Genomic DNA, 21782 nt, shown 5'->3' on the forward strand with positions numbered 1-21782 from the left:
CGTGTCCGTTACAGTTGCACCCGGCACATGTGCCCAGGTACTGACCTCCAGGAACACGCTCAAAACCAGCGGAGCACATCTCACAGGACAGACCAGTGTATCCGGGAGGGCATCTGAACGTAAAGAAAGCATATTCAAAGTTTAGCACAATCCATTGTTACAGCAAAATTAGCCAATGCAATAATCACACACCTTTATCAGAAAAGTATTTATAAAATTCATTTTCATTACAAAGAGAGAATTAATTTGTATAATTTTTTTCTAACACATATAAAGGCAATATATGACATATTAACTGAACTTAGCATGCTAAAACGGTACATTCACATGTCCAATACCTGCACTCCTCCACCTCTTTGGCGTGGCCCGAGGTCCTGAACTCCACGTTGGTGGTGTCCATGAGGACGTCGCTGAGGCCCACGCTGACCATGTTGTTGTCGTAGATGGTTCGGATGTTGATGCTGTCCAGAGCGGCCAGAGTCATCATCAGCTCCTCTCGGCTCACGGGGCGACCGTTCGAGTGCTGCCAGTTTTGCTGAAAGAACCGGTCGAAATGAATGCAGTGGGACTTCAACTTCCTGTTCTATGCAACATTTTAGGACTTTTCCCCATTTATTATTTGTCTTTTTTCATGCTGTGTTCATGTGGGCGGGACAGTCGGGGGAAAAAAGACACAGGAACTCGGGTCAAAGCTGCTGCCCGACTTTGCTGCTTTGTGGAAACCGATGTGTGCGAAATATTGATAATGCTAGCTAGATAAAGTTAAAAAGAAATGAAATACACATCAGATAAAACCCAAATGAATGCCCGGAACTCCAATGTCTCATCTCAGAAACCCGAGCACCTCATGAACGCAGCATTGAAACGCTTCATGAACTTCGTCGCGCTGATGCAGAAGGTCGTGACGGTACCTCTGTGAACTTGATGTCTTTGGAGTTGGTCTCTCTGGGCGGAGTGGGGCCGCCTCTGCGATACACCAGCCGACGCCCGTTTCCCACCAACATCACGTCAGGCTTCTCCACGGGCTCAGACAGGCCGCGCCCCAGAGTGTAACGCACTCTGTACTTCAGCGAGCCGCCGTACGAGTCGATCTACGGCGAGAACCAGAGCGTTTCGTTTGGATATTTCAACAGTTTTACTTTCATGTATTACAGAGGATACTGCAGGAGACAGAGGCAGATAGATTTGAGTAGAGGCTATATACAAATTGATAATATCGCTATTGTTGTTTTTAATAGATGAAAAATAGGAACATAGAGTGTATTCCAAACTAGTAAAACTATTAAAAATGACAATAAAAATTACATTGAACAGAAACGTCTTTGATTATTTATTTAGCAATATCGCCGACACCGACCTGCTGTACCTACACCGTCGAAGCATCAGCCAGGGACTCTGTGGCTGTGAGGCGGGAGCGCTAACCACTCTGCCGGCGAGCTACAGCACCATGTGGATATTTACCTTGTTGCCGAGAAACTGGCGAGGAAGAGTCCAAAAGGATTCGATGTTGAGGAAGCGTCGGGACAGATCGACCAGCTGGAACTCTCGCTCCTCGGGATTTATCAGGAGCTGAGTGGAGGACAGTGGAGGGGTCCCGGGCCGCGACGGGAAGCTCACGTTCACGCCTACGCAAACATATATTCATGCTTTGACTTGACTATATTCTTTGTAGTTTGGTAAAAGTATTAGTACCTTTGTGGTCTTCCTCCTCAGTGAAGCGCAGGCTTATTTGGTCTCTGTAGCGGCCGGTGGCGTGGCAGTTCTTTGAAACTCCAGCACAGAAGCAGGACACGCAGCGTCCGTCCATGCTGAACTGACCCTCAGGACAGTTTCCTGTGAGGGAAACATGTAGTTTTGTGAAGGTTTGGAAAAACTATTGTTGTAACAAGGGCTACAATTATTATTTTAGTAGTCGACTAGTTGACACTGAGACATTTTAAATACATTTTACGAAATAAAGTTCGAAATATGTTTGAAATATGGTGCCAAAGTCTTCTAGAATGGGAACATTGAACTAAATTGTTTATTCTTTTTTGACATTTTGATCCAATAATAATTTGTTATAAAAAGGTATTTCCATATGGGTCTGTATAGTCCAGATAAACAATAAATAAATAACGCTGATACTTTATAATGGATTAGTTACAATTTGTTGCGGCCCTACTTCAAACTTGGGTTGCACACTATAATCCACTAATAATTATCATGAAGATACATATTGTATAGGCCGAATACAAAGCAAAGTATCACAAAAATAAGCACAAATCTATTTGGTTTGTTGAAGTTTTGTTTGCTACAGACAAAAACTATTCAAAAAGCCTTTACCTTTTTGACACAGATCAGTGACTTAATAATACAATAAACAAGTTAAATTTTTGTCAAACTAAACTTAAAGTGTCAAAATGGCCAAAAAATTTAAATAACTAAAAATGTCCTTTTTCCTTGTTTCCATCAGAATCCACACCTGGGTTTGAGGAGGTGGTCAAAGTGAGGACTCCGTCTGGGATCCCAAACACCAGGCCTTTAGCGTTGATGGCCTCACAAGTGTAAGCGCCCTGGTCCGTCTCTTTCACATCTCGAATGGTCAGAGTGCCACGCCCATCTTCACTGCTCATGCTGATCCTGGAAACACAAACAGAAGAGAAACAAATTAGAAAGAGGCGCTGAAAAGTAAGACTTCTTGGTCGACTAAAGATTAAATAATCAACAATAAAAGGGACGTGACACTGACAAAAGCTCTCAAAGTGCTTAGAATATCACAAAATACATATATATGAACAAAAAAGTACTACTAAACAGCTTCTTCATGAGAGAAAAGGCAGATTAAAGAGAGTCTATTTACTCTAGCTAACACACTTTCTGCTTTGGTCTAGAGGAATCCGTATGGTCTTACTAAAATACAGTTAGTTGAGTAGTAAATAATAGACACAGATTAATTGACTAAATTGCTAAAGTACTACTACTAGAGCTCTACTAAAAAGATCAAATGAACAGATAAAAAGAATAAATGATCATGGCAGAGCTGTGCAATTGTCTCCCGACCAAAAGTACTGTATCTGCCACGAAATAAAAGTCCTGAAACTGTGGCCCGGATTTGGTCATATTTGTCGAAAAGGTCCCTAGAACTGTAAGAGGTTCTTCCAGAGTGAAAATCCATACATTTAGAGAGTTTTCATATAGACTTTGAATGAATTCCTGTCACTGCTAAATATATCTAATGTGCTGTAACTGTTCACAGGCCACGCCCAGCTCTGAAAAAGCAAATTCATGAAGATATTTTTTTATATGATTATAATAAAAGTGCATGAGTAATGAAAGTGCTGAGAACACAAATACAGAAGACACAAACTGACAGTAAACCCAATCTCTTGTCTGCTTCAGAGTCATTACGAGTCAGATCAGAAGCACATGTGGCGTCGGCGTCATCAGGCCAGTTAACTCTTTCTGTTACTGCAACTAAAATAAAATATTACATTCATTACATTACGCGTCATTGTAAACAGATACATTTCATTCAAACGGCTTAGTAACAGAAAATCCAAGTAGTTGTTTTTTAAAAGCAGTTATAGTATTAGCTAAGTTAGCTCTCACTGAATTTTTTTTCAACGTAGACAAATAAAACTTGGCTTAAAAAATAGGTTGAATCAGACCCTGCCCTAATCCCTACAGGAAGTCGGCCATATTGGATCAAACCCGATAATTAAAAAGTCACACATTATAATTGTACACACTCTATGTGGGTTTGTGTGCACGCGCGTGGGCACGAGCACAACTCTGCAGTGTTATTAGTGAGAGCGCTCACCTGCTGTGTGTGTGTGTGTCTATGTCTGTGTGTGTGTGTGTGTCTGTGTGTGTCTGTCTATGTGTGTGTGTGTCTATGTCTGTGTGTGTGTGTCTGTGTGTGTGTCTGTGTGTTTCTGTCTATGTGTGTGTGTGTCTATGTGTCAGTGTGTGTGTGTGTGTCTATGTCTTTGTGTGTGTGTGTGTGTGTGTGTGTGTGTGTGTCTGTCTATGTGTGTGTGTGTCTATGTGTCAGTGTGTGTGTCTATGTGTGTGTGTGTGCGTGTGTCTATGTGTCAGTGAGTGTGTGTGTCTATGTGTGTCTATGTGTGTGTGTGTCTGTGTGTGAGTGTGTGTGTGTCAGTGGCTATGATAAAATGTTTGTTGTCTACGTTTCCATCTCAGCAGACAGACTTGCCTGGTCAAGCATTGTTATTGCATTTTGTCATATAATATAAATAACCTGACATGTGTAACTGTTCTGTGAGGCCTTAGCCTGCCGCGGCGTTTGGACTTGTTTGGATGCCATTGCCGCAATAATAATCTTTTGACAGTTTAAAATTAGTCATTAAAAATACTGTAAAAATGGTTGTAACATCTTTTACAAACATTGGCAGAGTTGAATGAAGCCGATACAGCACGTGTTGCTACTTAAAGGAATAATAGAGAGATTTTGGCGAGCAATCTGAGTCTTATTTCCTTGGCATAGACAGACGAGTAGTTCTCCCACATGTCAATCATTCCCGGTGTGCTACCGCACACCTGCAGCCTCGTTCCCAGGATAGCAGGACGTTTCTCTGGCTGCGCATGCGTGGTTGATATGCCGGTGTGTTTAGCGAGCCCTTCAGTTAAAGTACAAAATGACTACAGAGAAAGACTGTTCGAGCTCAGAAGAGACGGAAATCTGCGGCGACGAGAGATGATGCGATCCGTCACACTAATAAACAAACACACGTGTAGCAGCGGGACTGTTGCATGCTTCTGCACGAGGTTTGATGGTGGGCGGCGTCTTGGAAACAACAGGAGGGTGGGGGGGTAAGTGTGATGAGTGTGGGTATGCAAATTGTTAAAAAAGGGATTAAAAGAGTTCTCAACTCAGCGAAAAATCCTCTATTATTCTTTTAAGGTTCTATCGTTTAATATGGCTCTCTGGCACCCCCTCAATTTATTTTTTATTTTTCAAACATGTGAACATATTTACAGAGAGAGTGTTCACAGGAGAAGTTGCCTTGTTTTGTCCCAATTGCAATAATCAATCAAACAAAGAACCTGAAATGTGAGTAAAGCATGAACCCACCTGGCACTGGTCGGGATGTGACCCCAGTTGAGTCTCCAGGTGATGATGGGGGTGGGCACTCCAGTGGCCTGACAGGTGAAGGTGACCGTGGAGCCTCGCGCCGCCTGCACCGACTCCTCCGGGGGGCTGGTCACTGTGGGAGGGGCTGTGGAGGAGGGCATGGACCAATCAATATCCAAACATGGATGATGTTATTATCCAGATACCATTAGAGTATTGCACTGCATCCCAAAAGTGCTACAACCTGTAAATGTCTTGGTCAATGTTCAAGTATCGGACAATAAACAATAAAAAAAATCAAAAAAGTTTTGAAATATCACGTGACACTAGTACTGTCCAAATAATAATGATAATAATAATAATAATAATAATAATGATAATAATAATAAAAATGATAATAGTAATAAAGTCCTGCAATTTTTCTTCACATCTAATTAATACATTAATCAACCACACAAAGTAAATGTAGTTTTGATATCGATGAAAACCATTCTTAACCTAGTCTAATCTTATGCAAACAAAGAAAAGAAAATGAAATATATTTTTAATTCAAATTAGTTTTTAGTTTGGATGGCAATTTTACTATAAATCATTATCAGTGATTTTTTACAGCATTATCTGAAAGGCGACATGATACTTTTATTTTTAATTAGCTCTATACAACACTTTTTTTAAATGAAAGATTATATAACTATTTACTAGATTTTGCACATCTCCAGAACATGTTTATTATGTATATTGTATTTATTCCCTCCGCTGCAGTGTAATCTTCTCAGCCGCTCTTTAAACACTCATTAGCCAGCGCTGGCACAGGTCGGGATCGGCTCATTCAGAGGGAGAGAATATGAAAGTCTAAAAGTCAAAGGAACAAATAATTCACTCAAACGGACAATCCCCCCTCAGTCCTCTCAGCGATGGATTCCCCAAACACAAAAAGGAACAGAAAGGGTGATTACCGGGATTTAAGGAGACATATTGACGGTGGACGGTGAGAGTATGTCACTTCAACAATAATATCACAGGGAAGTATCGAGTAGAAGTACAAAGCAGCGGTCAAAGAAACAAGTAAAAAAGGGTTCGACTTGAGTAATTGTAAAAGTAACTGGGGATGTAATAAAAAATGAGAAAAACACAAAGAGTAACACAAAGAGTCCTGCTGAACTGTGAATATATATTACTCAAGCACAATTGTATTAAAAACTCGGGGAACTGCACAGTACGATTTATTCCGTCCACTTTAAATACTTTGGTTTCTGTTTTAACTTTGAAGTATAATAAAAAAAAATACTCAAAGCATCATTTTAGTTCAGTGAAAGCTCTTTGATTCGTCCGACAGAAACACTAGATTCTAAATTAAACAATGTCGTGCAGGATATTCTTCATAAAGAGGCAGATTCAAAATAAAGAAATTAGGACAAAAAAATGAGCAATTTTCTGAGCAACATTCAAGCGTTCGTCTGGTCACATGAAGAAAACCTCACTGAAGACTTATTAAATGTGCACTATGTCACTTCTCTGATGGGGAATCTGGCACCTGCTCGTCTCCATGGAGATGTTATGGCTTTGTAGGGAACGGCAATATATTGTAGTCAAATCAACATAGAATCGGTTTAAGTTGGAAGAATCATCAATTTGAAAAGGCTGCAATTATTTAGATGAAAGAATGTCCACTGCTGTTTGTAATTGATGACATCACACTAGGAAATTACCCAGCAAACACTGGGCCAAAACTCATCTAATGTGACAATTTGTTTTATTTGACAAATAAAAAAATATGAGAGTGATTTTATTTTGTTGAATTATGGTTAGAGAGTCAAAAAAAAAAGTGTTTTTGTGTCAATTCAGCATAAACTTTGACTGGAATGAGTCTCCTAGTGTGATGTCACAATTTCCTACAGATTTTTCAATGTTTTCTCCACAAATACATTCTCGATTGGTGTAAAACTATCATTTATGTGTACAACAGGTATAAATACACCAAATAAAGACAAAATTAGAAAATCGTAAAAACCTGCCATGGGCCCTTTAACGCCCCGATATGAACACTTAACACAGAAAAAACACATTTAAGTAATAAGTAACACAAAGAAATACTAAAAACGATGACTTACTGCAGCCGTACTCGTCGGAGCGGTCGGGGCAGTCGGGCTCCTCGTCGCACTGGTAACTGGCCGGGATGCAGGTGCGGTCGCTCAGGCACTCGAACTGCTCCGGAGCGCACCTGTCACTGGGGCCCTTGGTGGCTACGAGGACAAAACAAACACACCAGATTAGCTTCTTCTGAAATCATCCTTCATAAACGGTGACGCAGAGACACAACTCACGGCAGTCGAGTTCGTCGGAGTTGTCCTCGCAGTCGTTGTCGCCGTCGCAGCGCCACAGCTTCAGGGCGCAGCGGCCATTTTTGCACTTGAACTCGTTGGGCTCGCACGGAGACGGGGTTCCTGTGAGACCGGAGGGAGGGTTCAAGTGCTCACTCGTCAACGATGTGTTTCATTTAATCTAATAAAAGTCTTTGTCTTTATTGAGCAAAAGAAAATAGACAGCTGGGCAAAGGTTTTGTTTTAAGAATCCCTCGTCCAAGTAGCTTTTTCAGTTAAACACTGAAACTAACAAACTCAAGTTGTAAGTAACTAAAATGAACGGCAAAACTAACTAAAATTCCTTTTAGATATTTAGTTCATTGCACAAAGCTTCTACTAATCATTTGTGATATTTTTAGTTTAGCTTTTAGCACTCTTGTCTTTGAAAGTACATTTTATAAAGAGGTTTGTTGCTTTTAGTCACAGAAGTAGAAGATGATTTATGCTTTTGTTTCTCCGTACAGTGTTTTGAGAGCATCTTCTTCAGTAAAGCACTTTGAACTGTGCCGTACAAATAAACCTCTGCCATAAAACCGTAAAACCGTAAAATACCATCCACCGCCGCAAAAGAAGTACTTCTCATTCGTGGTTCCCGGTTTGGCAACTCACCGCATCTGAACTCGTCGCTGCCGTCGGAACAGTCCCTCTGGCCGTCGCAGATGTAGTCGCGGGGGATGCACTCTCCGCTCTGGCACGTGGCCTGGTCGGCTCTGCAGGGGCGCGGGTACGTGGTCCTCCGGGCGGGCGTGGTGGTGACGACGGGAGGAGCGGGAGTCGCCAGTACTACAGGAGGCTTGGGTTCTACGCGGACGGAATGAGTTTGATTTAGTCGAGTTCGTTCATCTCGAGCACATAGCTCAAAAGGAGCAGGCGGGAACAGATCCCAATTAACATTTATATTGAAAACGGTAGAACATTCCACACAAGCATGAGAGAAATAAGTGCATTTAATATCCAAGGGAACAAGTGCATAATGTTTTGAGCTCCACATCATCGTAATATTTCTTTTATCGTTTGGCCTTTTTAGTGCATGATTTGGCAGGATTTTAAAGTAGAGAAGGCAAATGTGGGAACAGTATCAGACAGTTTAGATGAGGTTTGAACCAACAACACTCCTGGTCGACGGGCGTGTATGGACAACCCACTGCGCCAACACACTTTTTATTATTTAACGGTGCGATCTCTTCTCTTTCTTTTTCTCTCTTTTTACTCTCTTCACTTCCTTTTCTCTTCTTTATTATTTCTCCTTTTCTTTTTCTTCTCTTTTTTTTCTTCTTCTTCTTTTTTTCTTTCTTTTTTTGTTTGTTTTCTTTACTTTCTTTTTTCTCCTCTTTTCTTTCTTTCTTGTCTTTTTTTTCTTCCTCTCCTTCTTTCTTCTTTTTCCTTCTTTCTTTTTTTTGCTTCTTTTTTCTTTCTTTCCCTTTTTTCATCCTCCTTCTCTTTTTCTCTCTCTCTTATTTCTCTCTTTCTTCTCTCTTTTCTTTCTTCTTTTCTTTATTTTTTTAATTTTCTCTTCTCTCTCTTTTTTTCTCTTTCTTTTGTTTTTCTCTTTTTTCCTTCTTTCTTTACTTTCTTTTCTTCTGTCTTCTCTCTCTTTTTCTTTTTCTTTTTTTTTGCGATCTCTTCCCTTCCCACACACGCACACTTTTACACTATCAACAAGGATTTACTTTATTTTCTGTAGTGATGCCACGATACAAAAAAAAAAAAAAAGGAAACGGATTTGCACTATTTGCAACCGAACCCGACTCACCGCAGTTGAGCTCGTCACTCATGTCCCTGCAGTCGGGTCGGTTGTCGCACAGATACTCCAGGAGGATGCAGGTTCCGTCGTTGCACCGGTGCTCGTCCGGCATGCACAACCTGATGTTCGGAGTCACTGCAGGAGGAGGACAGGGGTCAAAGGGCGAGCCCATAACACAGCCAGTGAAGGAGGATCATCACGTCACTGCACGCCCACAATCACAGCCGACTGGAGCGCTACACGAGGGAGGAACGCTTCGTGGAAGTCGGACAGTTTTCATGGGAATTGATTGAGAATGTGTTACATTTTATATGGACGTGAGTGGATTGAACTTTTCTTGTTCAAACGTTTCGTTTTTAATTAAAACAATCATTATATGTTCGTAGATTGTATATTCACAAAGCATGTTTCACAGTTTTAAAAGTTTCAGTGTGAATTCCCCAATTTTTTGAAATAAACAATTCATAATTTCCTCTCATTTAGAATCCCATTGTAATCAAAAGATCGGGGTATGTGTATCGTTTATGGAGGAGGGTCCGCCACCTGCTTGTCGCCATGGAAATGTGTTGTGGATCCATCTTGCATTTTGTTCATTACAGGCAATTTTATTGCTCAAAAATACCTTGTAAAACATGCATGACTTGGCCTGGTGATGAAGTTAATGCCATACTGCGGAACATGCCACGCAAAGCAATAGCATCGCCACGGAAACAAAACAAGCACGTAAGAAACAAGAAACACTATTGATAGATCAAAATCATGTCTAATGATCATGTGTTTTACCAATCTCGGCTCAGGTTATAATCACGCAAAGCACTTCAAATACAAATCATGCATTTTAATCAATCAGATAAACAGCAGACAACAGCAGATCGTCTCTATGGCGACAGCACGGTCAGAACCATGCAGCGGTCACTGTCCTGTACAGACCTGGGATAGCTAAAGGTTCCGGTGACGGAGGAGCGGCTACAAAGGGCAAAGACACGTTAGAAACACTGCCTCAAGTGGAAGTATGTATGAACTACTCTGTATCTCTTTTGTCAGCTAACGGCTCTTAACTTAGCACCACAATGAAAACATACGAGCTGCTTCATAATAAATGACCAATTATTGATTCTGATATGCAATTTCTACTGAACAATTGCTAGATAGTTTGGCCGGGGTCCGACTTATATGTGATGTTATTCATTATTTTCACACTGACAACCGCATTTCAAATTTTGATTATTTTCACAACCACAAGAGGGCGCTCTAGGCTCTAAGCGACGCAGAAGAAGAATCTGCACTTTCTCTTCCTTCGGAGTTTGTGGAGTTGTTTAGAAGTGACACAGAGGAAGAAGAATTCAATGGATTTAGTGATTTGGGGTAATACTGATGCTTTGGTAAACTTGTTAGCATGTTCTTTATGCTATAGTTATCTGAATAACTATTAATATGTTACGTTAACATACCAGACACTTACCACAGTTCTGTCTGTGCGTCATGTAGCTGAAGGTGTTAGCGTTACGTACGTAGCATACGTACACCTATTCACCATGTTCTCTAATCTGTTATTATTTTAAACTGCATTTCAATATTAAATGTCTGTTCTTGGTCTTGGATTTTATTAACTGAATTTCCCCCCAAAATTAACTTAAACTCCGGAGCGACTTATAGTCCGAAAAATACGGGGGCTAATTTTTCCTGAAACATCTGACTAAAATGACCCCAGATTCAAACTGAAGCTGTTCCTGAACCTTTGGAGCTCTTTGTGAAGCTGACACTCAGTGGTTTTGGCCTCTGTGTTGATAAAAGCATGTTATTTGTAAAGTGGTGGGTCTTCTTTACCTTCTCCGAGGCGTCTAAACTGAAAGCCCTGCACGGACGTAACGTACGACGCGATGGCTCCCTCTTTCACCACGTTGTACAGAACGCTGCGGATCTGCGCGTCGTTGCTGTTATAGTCTGAGCCCACGTCCAGCTCCACAAACATGTCCACGCCGTCGTCTCGGACTATTTTCCTGTAAAAGCGCAGAATAAATGCATGAAATATGTGTTAGGAAAGCGGGTAAGACTGGGCCAATGGTGCAAGAATGACATATACTGGCCAAAAATTAGGCCAATCGCAACTGAATGGAACCTTTAGGCGACGGTTGTGCCTGACTTGTGTACTTCACTTCTTGTTAGGTGTCGGTCAGTGTGTGTGTGTGTGTGTGTGTGTGTGAGGGCCCTGACCTGAACTCACAGAACGCCACAATCTCGACCGCCAGTGGCCGACTGACCCTCGTAAACACTGTCTTTATTTACAAATTGAAAAACCCTGTAAAGTTCCTCCTTAAAAAAACACTGTGTGAGTTCCCCTGACAACGACTAAACACACGGAACTAAACGAAACTTTGCACAGACGACAAAAGGCTGAGCACAAACCAAAGTAATGCACGTGCAGTTTATTGCTGCTGCTGTGGTGGTTAAAATAAGGGTTTGTTTGACTGTAAAGGGCACAGAGCGTATTATTTCTAGCGTTTATGACCAATGGGAAAAAGAGAAAGGAATCACAAATGTTACTGTATGTTCTGTTGTGTTTTTGGGGTGAACGTGAAGAGTTAGACACACAGACACACACACACACACACACACACACACACACACTTACTTGATGAGGACCACGCTGACCGTCTGCACGCCTGGGATCCTGTTGTACTCTGACTCCAGCTGAAGGAGAGAGCCAGATTTGGTTAAAGATTTGGTTTTATTTTAAGAGCTTGAGGTCACACACACTTGTCCCATCCTTATAAGGAAACATAAATATCCTTGTTCTTTACTTGGCCACAGTTTTGGAGCAGTTTGTCTTGACATTAAAGTGTTTCATATTAGTCAGATGACTCATTGAACTAAAACAGTTAAGATATTTTGAATTTGGCATGAAAATATATACATTTGGTCCCAGAATAGCATAATACATATTTTAGGTTTATAATTTCACTTCCTGTTTGTAATTGATGACATCACACTAGGAAATTAAACAGCAAACACAGGGATAAAGCTCATCTAATGTCACTTTTTATTTGACAACTAAAAATATATGAGAGCAACTTTATTTTGTAGAGTTAATGTTTAGAGAGTCAAAAAGTGTTGTTCTTTTGTGTAAATTCTGCATAAACTTTGACTGGAATGAGTGTCTCTAGTGTGATGTCACTTCCTGTATTTTTCTACAGATTTTTCTACTTTTCTCCTCAAATACCTGCTCGATTGTTGTAAAACTATAACTTATTTGTACAAAAGGCATAAACTACAGAAAATCGTAAAATCGTATCATAAGCCCTTTAATATACAAAAGCAATTCTAGTTTGATATTACTTTGTACTTATACTGTGAATATGATCAGATTTAAAAGCTCCTGTATTATAAAGCAAGATTCAGTTGGAATTTTAAACACGGCCCAGAGTATTTAAGATTCAAGACTGAATTATGAAGAGCAGAGCTAATACAAGAAACCCACGCTTGTCAGAACATGTCTGTAGAGGTCTAAACTATGGGGGTAGCCGCTTTTATACAGGATAAGACCCCATGCAGGGGAGATATTTATCTGCAGAGCGGCATTTTATTACCTAGAAATGAATTACATGGTTTTTACAAAGTCTGTGTAACTCCTCACCAGCCCAGGAGTTTTCCATAGTAGAAAAGGGCAAACTGTAGGTAAATATAGTGTGTTTGTGAGAGCGAATGTGGGACAATAGATGGAAATTAGCCCATTGCTACAGTCTGGTGTTCACAGCAGGTATATCATGTACAATTAAACAAATAATACAACTAATAATACATTTTTAGATACATGTTTCCATCCATTACATAGTGAGTTGTTAATTGCTACCATTCACATTCCTATTTCCTGTTTTTTTTCTTCCAGTAAGGCCACAGTTATTTTATTACTTGGTTTACGGATCCGCCGCACTTAGATTATTGATTTATACGAAATAAATAAAATTAATTATTATTAAAAAAAACTTATAAAGTACCGCCGACAACGCAAAATAGCATTAAATGAAATATAAAAAGCGGTATTAAGTCAAAAGATAAGAGTGCGTGAAGCGTGACGGAGGGGCTCCGACCCTGCGCGGTCCCGGCGAGAGCGCACGCACCTGTTCCCCTGTCTGCTGCGCGCCTTTATATCGCAAATATACATTTTAAACCCGTTTACCACATTTTCTCCAGCGCGTTTTGCTTTGACTAAGAGTGCACAGTTAGAAGCGTCAGTTCTACCAATGCAAAACACGCTAAATCTACTGTTACACTCACCTGTGAGACGCATCTCCCCCCTCTTCTCCTCTTGGTGTGTTTTGGGTAAACCCGAAAGGAAAAAAATCTTTTGAAATTATATTTATATTCCGTTCGCCTGTTCAATATATTTCATTTAAAAATCCGTAAACCAAGTAATAAAACAACTACGGCCTATGGTAGTAGTACGTTATTGCCTTTTGTTACTATATACTATACTATATACTACTATACTAAGTGCAATCAAATCGAGGTTGTATTATTACAGCGGTTCATTCATGGTTCAGTCTTCTTTCAAATACAAATGCTCCCGGCGTGCTTGAAACGTGCACTCAAACGGCAGCGAAGGAGAAACCCACCGTGTCGACCACAGCGTCAGAAACCTCGTTGAAGGAAGGAGAGAAGATGTTGTCGAAGTCCGGCGTCCACACGAGGGAGTCCGTGAAGTTGACCAGAGCTCGGTAATAAACTGGAAACAGAGAGAGAGTAAAGATTATGTTAACACAACCACGCAATAAAACGCCAACCACAAAGAAACGCTGCAATGCCCAAACCCCTTAAGTCATTATTATATGTATAAGTGTGATAAAACAATATAGCATATGGTTGGGGAATGATTCACTCTTTGGTTTCTGGAAGGAAAAGTTCAACAGCTTGACTTGTGGCTGTGATAAAAGTCACAAAGGAATTTGACTAACTCTTTTCATTTCTCGCTTGTGGTCAGGTGTGGACTCAAAGCAAATGGCTGCTTCAGTTGCCACGGTGCGGTATGTGGAGTGTAAATACTTTCTCAGACATAACATCTATGTAAGCATATCAAATGGTCATATTCAAATGATTGGATACAAAATAAAATAACTGAGAAACATTTGTATTTCTCCAGTCTGTGACCAGCTTTATGAAATCAAACTTAAAAATAATGGGACTCACATTATGGATCAGGTGTGCTCTAACCTTGTATTTTATTTTCATTTGGATGCATTATTCTAAAAACGGTAATCTCAGGAGAGGCAGAAGAAGAAGAAGAAAGGAAAAGAAGAGGCCAATCCTGCGCGAGTGACTTCTGAAGGGGCCCCGGGGACACACATTACACAAACGCCGTTACGTCCTCAAACATGTCGGCCAAACAAGAGGGCGCCTTGTACCACGCCAGGCAAACGGAGCGAGGGATGAACGATGTCATGGGAATAAACGGTCATGGTAATAATGCACTCGACTCATTGAACTGCACACTCACAACATTTATAATAACGTTAAATGTGACAAAAACAGCCATAAAATAAAGTTTTTTTTAATCACATTTAGGTCTATTTTTGTGCAATATATTGAACAAAAATGTAGAATTCTGCTTCTAAAATTGCCACGATTATTCTTTTTTGGTTCTTACGATGACTTGAATATTAGCAATTATCGATTAACCCAATACCGTACTTTGCTATAAGTCGCTCCAAAGTTTAAGTCGCACCAGACAAAAAATGCATAATAGAGAAGAAAGAAACATATATAAGTCTCACTGAAGTATACGTCGCACCCCGGCCAAAACTGTGGAAAAAAATGGGATTTATAAGATGGAAAAATACGGTTATCTTGACATGTTGTTTGTAGCTGTTTGTACTTTAGCCCAAGACAAATTAGACGATAAAGTAAATTCTGCTTCTGCTGTAAATACACTAAATAATGTATCATTTTTATAAACAATAATTAAATGACTGAATGACGATTCTGGTCACATTAAAAACGTATTTAAACGACACTGTAGGTAGATTTTGTACTCTGTTACTGCTTTGTACTGCTTGTTTCCAGTTCTGTGTGTATTTTCATTGAAGTCAAACCTAAATTCGCTTAACAACTGCTTGAGCGACGAGATATTGCAGCTCAACTTATAAAACACATTCTTGTCAAGCCCATTCCTTTTGTGAAAGACATGTCAAAATATGACCTGTATTTTTGGCACAGTTTGATTCATTACAAATTCAAAAAACGGCTCTATCACTGACGAGGGAATCATCCATAATTTCCACTCTTTCAGTATTTTTTGGTGAAGTTGTCAAGGCCGCAGCAAGCCAATTTCCTTAAAAAAAAAAAAAAACACACAACTAAAAAGCCTCAATATGCATAAGACGGCTTTAATATTCACAAAGCGTTGAGTGAATCATTGTAATTCTTCGGCTCTGAGCCTCGCCAACATGATTTGAAACAGCCCATGTCCGCGGGGCGCCCCGTTAGCCGCCTCCTGCCAGCGCTTTGTGGGGAACGGCCTGTAAGCTTCTGATTTCAGACAGCCACTGCGCAGCGAAGGAGGAAGTCAATATTTGCACTGTAGCTTTGAGTCGGAGGCAACTGGCCGTGCCTTTAGTGAAGAGTGGATTCTCTGTGGGCGGAAGATGCATGTGCGGCTACAACACCCAACAAGAGCCAGGAAGAGGGCTTCACATGACATCACAACATACTAAGGCTTCATTCTGGCCTGAAGGTTTTATTTCATATCAGTTTTAGTGTTAAAATTAAAATGTGTAGTACATTTATGGGATGTTGGATATAAATATCACAAAAACAAGAAAATCAAGCAGCAATAATTGAAAATATAGTACTAGTAAACAGATTTATTTGAATAAATCCCAGGTCTGCAATTAATTAAATAAAATTGTATTAAAGGATTATCAAGATCATCACTAACAAACCAGTGATCACCTTCGCTCGGAAAGAATCTGTCAGTAAAAGCATGACATTTTTGACAAAATAACACGATGATCGATCAGTATTTTGTACTTTTGTCATATCGTTGAGTCCTACAATTAGGGATGTACCACTAACTGAAATATTGTGATATTATTTGCTGCAGCAGCCAAAACAAAACAGTGGGAACTACATTGACTATGATCCTTTGCTCCATAGCAAGATATGATTTCCATAGTAGATATAATTTAAATAGATATATTTTAGGCAGTGATATTCACATTTTTGGCGTAGCGGCCTCACTTCTCCACTAACTTCTTAAAGAAAAGACATTTGTACACATTAGTTTGAAGAGTAGCTGTTTGACCGTCCCTAGATGTCAACGCACCATCTGCCTCTGCACATCTCTGTGTTAAGCGTATGTATCTCTTACGACGACTCTCTCGGCGACGCCTCCACCTTATGTTTCGCACTTTCGTATCTTTAACAACGGACCCAGTCTCATCTGTCCCCTCCCTAGATTTAGCTTTCACTAAACTAATTTTCCCAGACAAAACTTGACCAAAGCTTTATCAAGTTTGTATAATTTTTTTCCTCTGTGGTCCTATCCTTTTTATTTCTGTTTGTTCTGTGTTGGTTTTTTCATTTAAAAAAAAAAAATCCTTTTTTTCTTTCGGTCAAACTGTAATTTTTGAAATGATTTGCACCAAAGGTTTGTTAAGACACTCAAAATATCGCTTTAAATATTGCACCATGATAATATTCTACCGTGATATTTGGATATTGTTACATCCTAATGCAATCCATGATAAAAAAAAATAAGAAAATACTGTAAATACAAAATACTGTAAATACATTATTTGAACACAACCGTCTGCCGTCCCGACGCACGTGTAGCAGAAGACAGGTGGGTAATGGACAGTGACAGCTTTCCTTTACCATCCATGAGCCTAATTAAAAGTTAAAATATGTTTGGTTTCTGGCTCTCTGGGCTCGCAGCAGGAGGATTCAGTTCCTCCTTCTGCTCCACTGACTGTAGCTGTCTGTCAACATCTGTCTGAACACGGCATCAACACTGACCCTCTGTCAACGCAAAGACTCAGATTTCAAATATTTGGATGTATTTTGTTGAAAGATCAAGAGTAACATAAGTACAATTCTTATCACACACACTGAACAAAATGGTTTCACTACCATTATCATTATTATTATCATCATCATTTATTTTTTTTAATCTTAAGCTATATTAAACCAGTGTTAAGATTTTAATTCCCTAGTTAAAATGCAAAGCTGCAATTGAAACTTTTGTAGTGTTACAGTTTAGAATATTGAGTTCATGGTCAACAATAAAGAAAAAGAAAATTTAAAGTTGCAAAAAATTTGATGGATAAATTAATAACAAATACAGAAAAGGTTCAATCAAAACAGCTTTTAAAATATATTTCTTAGGAAAAAGTTAACTTTTTGCAACTAGTAAATATTCCAGATAAGGGTATAAAAGTGATCATTCTTATGGTTAATTTTACCGTCTATTATTGACCAATGACTCTTTGATGGTTTGCCAATAAGGCTTTTAATTTTATGTTGTAGCTGTATTTTTTATATGAACCGTGAATGCTTGTTGTACGATTGTAAGGCGAGCTCCATTATCATTATGTATCATTATGATTTCGATTCACCTTCTAACACACAAAGCCTGTGAGAGTGAACCCGCAGCAGGACTCAGCCGGTCCCAGCGGGGGGCGTGAGTGCGGCCTGTTAGTGTCAGACTTATTGGAATAATTGTTCAGCCTCGATGTGCAACAAAAAGACGGCGCACTTCAAACGTGGTCTTCAAAGTGCCTCGTTTGACCCGGACATAATCTCATCAGTGAGTGGGCACCCGCCACCGCTCCGCACCGAACACTGGGTTACTCTGTGAAGCAGCACGGGCGCCTTTGATGGGAGGGAGAAGTTATAGTCCAGTGCTAACAAGCTGATCTGTCATTCACAAAACTGAAACAGACATAGATTCTACAGCTGGTGCTCCTGGTATGAGAGTTTCAATGGTTAAAATCGTCCGAGCAACTTCATCTTAAAGTACAAAAGCACTCATTTGAAAACGGCGAGGAGCAGATTTTAAGCAAAGAGAAGAGATGGTTTGAAAGACGAGTTAAGGAGTCTATTTTGGTTTTAAAAAATCATAATAATAAAATCCTTCATTGAATAGAAATGGTGGGCTACAATATACCTTCTGTTTACAATAGCCTCATCAAACCTTGGTCAAGAAGTGAGAAATGAAGCCAGTCAAATGCTAATAGGGTACTTAACAGCTGTGAGAGAACAATGGAGATAGAATGACCAATAACAAGGCAGAGGAGTTACAGCTTATAACTCCTCCCTTAGGGCGGGACTAATCTAGTTATTGGTTCTATACAGTCAAGCTTCTCAGACCAGGACCTTCAAAAAAATGGCTTCAGAAAATGACTTCCGGATGGCAGTGGAAACACCGTGTTTGTGTCTTCAGAACTACCACTACTGTGAAAATAATAATATCATTAGAATTTTCACTACAATAAATATATCAGTGTGATCCCTCATTCGTCAGAGTCAGAGTCCAGATGACTACAACTGAATCTTTTTCTACAATACAATACATATTTGAAAAAACTGAATTTACTCATTTATAAGAGAAAAGTTGGGTTATTCCACTTTAAAATAGTAAAAAATGTCACATATAAACATTACAGTACTTTAAAATATTGGTAATGAGAAGGATCCAAAACACTGGCTCCAGCTCACATCTGAAAATGAAATATAGACACTGAAAACAACCCATAAAACGTGTACGGTTTTAAATTGAGATTAGGGATGTCACGTTTTCAATTTTAGTGTAACGATTATTGTGAAAATATACGATTTAAAAATGATCCTTTATTAACATTTAGGTTTACTTATTTGAGCAGAAAGGACTTCTAAAATCATCAGTTATTTAAATTAAACAAAAAAATGACATCATTTAGTTTGGAAATTGTCAGTTTTCTATAGATTGAATTAAAAAACAACAACATTTTCTTCTAAAAATGTCCCAATTATGATGTTTGAGTCTTTACAATTTTATTGTTATATAATTGTTATATAATTCACCTAATAATCTGGACATCCCAAGCTGAGCCTGGTTACTCTCTTGTCACACGTCGGAGTGACTGACAGGATGCGCTCTGGAGAAATTCCTTTCCAATAATTCATTCAATCGACTATTAAACCGTGTGAGCAGAACTGTGGCAGCTTTGTGGCTTTGAGGAATGGGCCCCTGATGAACACATGAGGCATATGCTCCGGACAAAGCCTCGATTGATCCGAGCGCCCGGACTGTACCACATTGACTTTGACCTTTGACCCCCCCCAGCCCACAGCACCGGCCCAGCAGAGGAGGAGGAGTGCACTGGACGCCAGAGGGAACAGAAGCTATGCGCACCGCTGCCTCTGTCGTAATCCTTCATAAAAATTGTTGTTTTTCTTGTTTTGGTGGAGTATTTCTCTCCCTGACCCCCGCCTCGTGACCCCTCCTGGTCGTCTGCCAAACAAGTCTTAATATTAAGCTGCCGAGTTTGTGTTCTCCCACAGTCTGAGCGTCTGCGTGAAGGGAAGACTCGTACTTCTGCGCTCGTGTTATTGAGTTTTCGCGGCTGAGAGGTCATTTCTGCTCGGCTCAGGATTCAGGGTCATTCTCAGTCCATTTATTCATCCAAAATAAATAGCTAAATGTGTGCCTTTGCAACGCTCGCTTGATGAAGAAAACAGAATTAATTGGTCTGATTATTAAAATTGCAAATGAATGGGAGCCTTGATAACCTCCAATCGAGAATGTCATTGTCTTGATGAGGATGGTTTTTGCTGCTCTCGCATTGGCTGTGATTTGCATAATATTTCTCCTCAAGTCTCCTTCCTGACCCCTCATATGTAACGTGACATTTTTGGTCGTCTGCCAAGCGACTCTTGATATTAAGCTCCTCTGTTCTTTCCCACAGCGCATTAGAAAAGTCACTGCTGTGTCGGCTTCCATCTCACCCCTGCGACACCTGCGTCGTGCACTTTCCACGAGACTGGCCCCGGTTTGGTCCTGGCCTGAACCCGGTCGAGTCCTTCTGATGTATAAACTTGGATTGCTCCTGTTCAAGTCCAAGTTTAGTGCCGGTATCACTCCAAATGTTGATGCAAAGTGTGTGCAAAAGTGAACGCAACCATTAAATACCAAAATAAAGTATTAAAGGACACATATTTTGCATGATTTCTATTCCAACATGCTCCAGAGTCACTTTACTTTGGCATTTCCTGTTTTAGAACTTAAAAAACTGCAAGTGACTTTCAACCAGTAAAGTGTTCCCTTATTGGTGTTATCAGTCCATCTACTGGTAGCAGAGGGAATGACCGTAGGGAAATAAACAAAAGCTATCCGGCGCCGTCATGCTAATACAAGCATGCATCTGTGATGAACGTGCTTGGACGAGTCGGCCGATGATTTATGGACCTAAAAACAGGATCTCTACCTTTGACGTCACAATAATGGGAATTTGCAAGTGTTTTGTGAGGCTCAGAGTAAAAACAAAAAAACTTAATATTAGGATTAAAGAAACAAGCGAGAATGAAGCTAAATGTAAATCCAGGAATGTTTTTTATGTTTTGATGAGGGAACAAGTCAATTAATGCAATCAAGAAGATGCCAATTCCAACTTTTCCTACTTCCTGTCACCTTTCTGCCGCTCTCAGCCAATCACGGCCTCCTCCTCCTCCTCCTTCCTCCTCCTCCTCCTCCTCCTCTTCCTTCTTCTTCTTCTTCTTCTTCTTCTTCTTCTTCTTCTTCTTCTTCTTCTTCTTCTTCTTCTTCTTCTTCTTCTTCTTCTTCTTCTTCTTCTTCTTCTTCTTCTTCTTCTTCTTCTTCTTCTTCTTCTTCTTCTTCTTCTTCTTCTTCTTCTTCTTCTTCTGTAAGTTTATGCATTAAATAAAGGATTAATCACTTGGCTCACGAGCCTCCTGAACACACTTATCACATGACACGGTGGAGACCACTGTGGTTTCCTCTAGCATTTCTTTACTAAAGTTCAAATGGCCTTCAGTTTTATGGAAAAATCCCATCATTTTTCCACTGGCATAAGTAGACACCGGGGGAAATGAATGCACTTGGAAAAACAGTCGCTTCGCTGGACTCAAAACACAAGGCACATGCCCCGAGCCCATTTCTGCTTGGAATGTTATCTGGAAATAAGAGTCGGTGCATAACTGAGACAGGCAAGTGATGGACAAGGTGCCAAAGGAAGGAAAACACACTGCACAATGACACCTTCTTAAAACTAGAGGAATGATTATTGATCAACCTAATAATCTTGACATCCCTAGAATCAAAATAATTAGTCAACAAACGCAAGTTAAGTAAGACACCGTCAATCGATTAAAGGACTAAAACAACAAACAACCTACAGCCCTAATATTTATTACACATTTTTTATTCAAGCTTCAGTCCTGCTAAAAATATAAACTTTAGAAGACCAAACCTTCCCAACAAGCAGCAGTCCATGTACCGCAGTTTTAGAACCACAGATATATAACATTATGCAGAGTTAAGTTGTTTTATTCATTTATCTCTTCACTGGTTTAAATGAATGCAGTAGTTCCTTCAAAGCCACTTTAC

General features: G+C 39.9%; 1 protein-coding gene across 4 annotated transcripts in view; it reads right to left on the reverse strand.

The window, feature by feature from the left end:
* Positions 1-21782, reverse strand: part of hspg2 (heparan sulfate proteoglycan 2) — a 189327-nt gene that overhangs the window by 90837 nt on the left and 76708 nt on the right. For 3 of the 4 annotated variants that reach the window (XM_072449264.1, XM_072449263.1, XM_072449262.1), the window contains exons 4-18: positions 13798-13907; positions 11817-11875; positions 11012-11184; positions 10115-10150; positions 9194-9319; positions 8050-8241; positions 7402-7521; positions 7189-7320; positions 5078-5222; positions 2465-2622; positions 1693-1833; positions 1462-1625; positions 912-1091; positions 339-535; positions 1-113 (exon numbers count right to left, since the gene is read on the reverse strand). The exon at positions 1-113 is cut by the window's left edge and continues 35 nt beyond it. In XM_072449264.1, coding sequence (XP_072305365.1) covers positions 1-113; positions 339-535; positions 912-1091; positions 1462-1625; positions 1693-1833; positions 2465-2622; positions 5078-5222; positions 7189-7320; positions 7402-7521; positions 8050-8241; positions 9194-9319; positions 10115-10150; positions 11012-11184; positions 11817-11875; positions 13798-13907 — 2046 coding nt within the window. The remainder of the gene's footprint in view (positions 114-338; positions 536-911; positions 1092-1461; positions 1626-1692; positions 1834-2464; positions 2623-5077; positions 5223-7188; positions 7321-7401; positions 7522-8049; positions 8242-9193; positions 9320-10114; positions 10151-11011; positions 11185-11816; positions 11876-13797; positions 13908-21782) is intronic. The other variant, XM_072449265.1, reaches the window with a different exon arrangement.

This window comes from Eucyclogobius newberryi, unplaced genomic scaffold (genome assembly GCF_026437365.1).
Source record: "Eucyclogobius newberryi isolate DKJ021-1_F unplaced genomic scaffold, fEucNew1.0.hap1 SCAF_17, whole genome shotgun sequence".
NCBI classification, from domain to species: Eukaryota; Metazoa; Chordata; class Actinopteri; order Gobiiformes; family Gobiidae; genus Eucyclogobius; species Eucyclogobius newberryi.